General features: G+C 56.9%; 1 protein-coding gene across 1 annotated transcript; it reads left to right on the forward strand.

The window, feature by feature from the left end:
* Positions 1-74: 74 nt before the first annotated feature.
* LOC121940759 (G2/mitotic-specific cyclin-B2-like) lies at positions 75-724 on the forward strand (the record flags this gene model as incomplete). Its single annotated transcript, XM_042483459.1, has 1 exon — positions 75-724. A coding segment is annotated over one exon (650 nt), but the record flags the coding sequence as incomplete, so codon positions are not given.
* Positions 725-733: the final 9 nt, after the last annotated feature.

Consider the following 733-nt stretch of genomic DNA (forward strand, 5'->3'; position numbering starts at 1 on the left):
TTTAATCGCCAAAATTTTGAGGCCATTTGTGCACTTTAACTCTGGACTCTTCGTCCTGTGAACGTGTTAAAAAGGCGTCTGAACTCTTCACAGGTGCAGCAGGCGGTGCGAGCGAACTACATGCAGGGTTACGAGATCACGGAGCGCATGCGCGCTCTGCTGGTGGACTGGCTGGTCCAGGTTCACTCCAGGTTCCAGCTGCTGCAGGAGACTCTGTACCTCACCGTGGCCATCCTGGACCGTTTCCTGCAGGTCCAGCCGGTGTCTCGCAGGAAGCTGCAGCTGGCCGGCGTGACGGCCATGCTGGTGGCGTGTAAATACGAGGAGATGTACGCTCCGGAGGTGGGAGACTTCGCCTACATCACAGACAACGCTTTCACCAAGTCTCAGATCCTGGAGATGGAGCAGCTGGTCCTGAGGAGCCTCAACTTCCAGCTGGGACGTCCTCTTCCTCTGCACTTCCTGCGACGGGCCTCCAAGGTCGCCGACGTGAGTCCACGCATCAGTTCCCCTAAAATACTTACAGTCAAGGTGCTGGACGGCGTGCGGACGCAGAGCTCCAGCGTTCATCGGGTCTGGGGTTTTCAGGGTGTCAGAGTGCAGCTCACTTTAGAAATGTTCAGGAGCAGACTCGCCCCGGACCACCAACACTCGGCTCTGAGAGAAAAAGCTGCAGGTCTTAGTCTCTGTGGTCCTGATGCAGGTCTTTCAGACCACACCTGTGGTCCTGATG

This window comes from Plectropomus leopardus, unplaced genomic scaffold (assembly GCF_008729295.1).
Source record: "Plectropomus leopardus isolate mb unplaced genomic scaffold, YSFRI_Pleo_2.0 unplaced_scaffold93785, whole genome shotgun sequence".
NCBI classification, from domain to species: Eukaryota; Metazoa; Chordata; class Actinopteri; order Perciformes; family Serranidae; genus Plectropomus; species Plectropomus leopardus.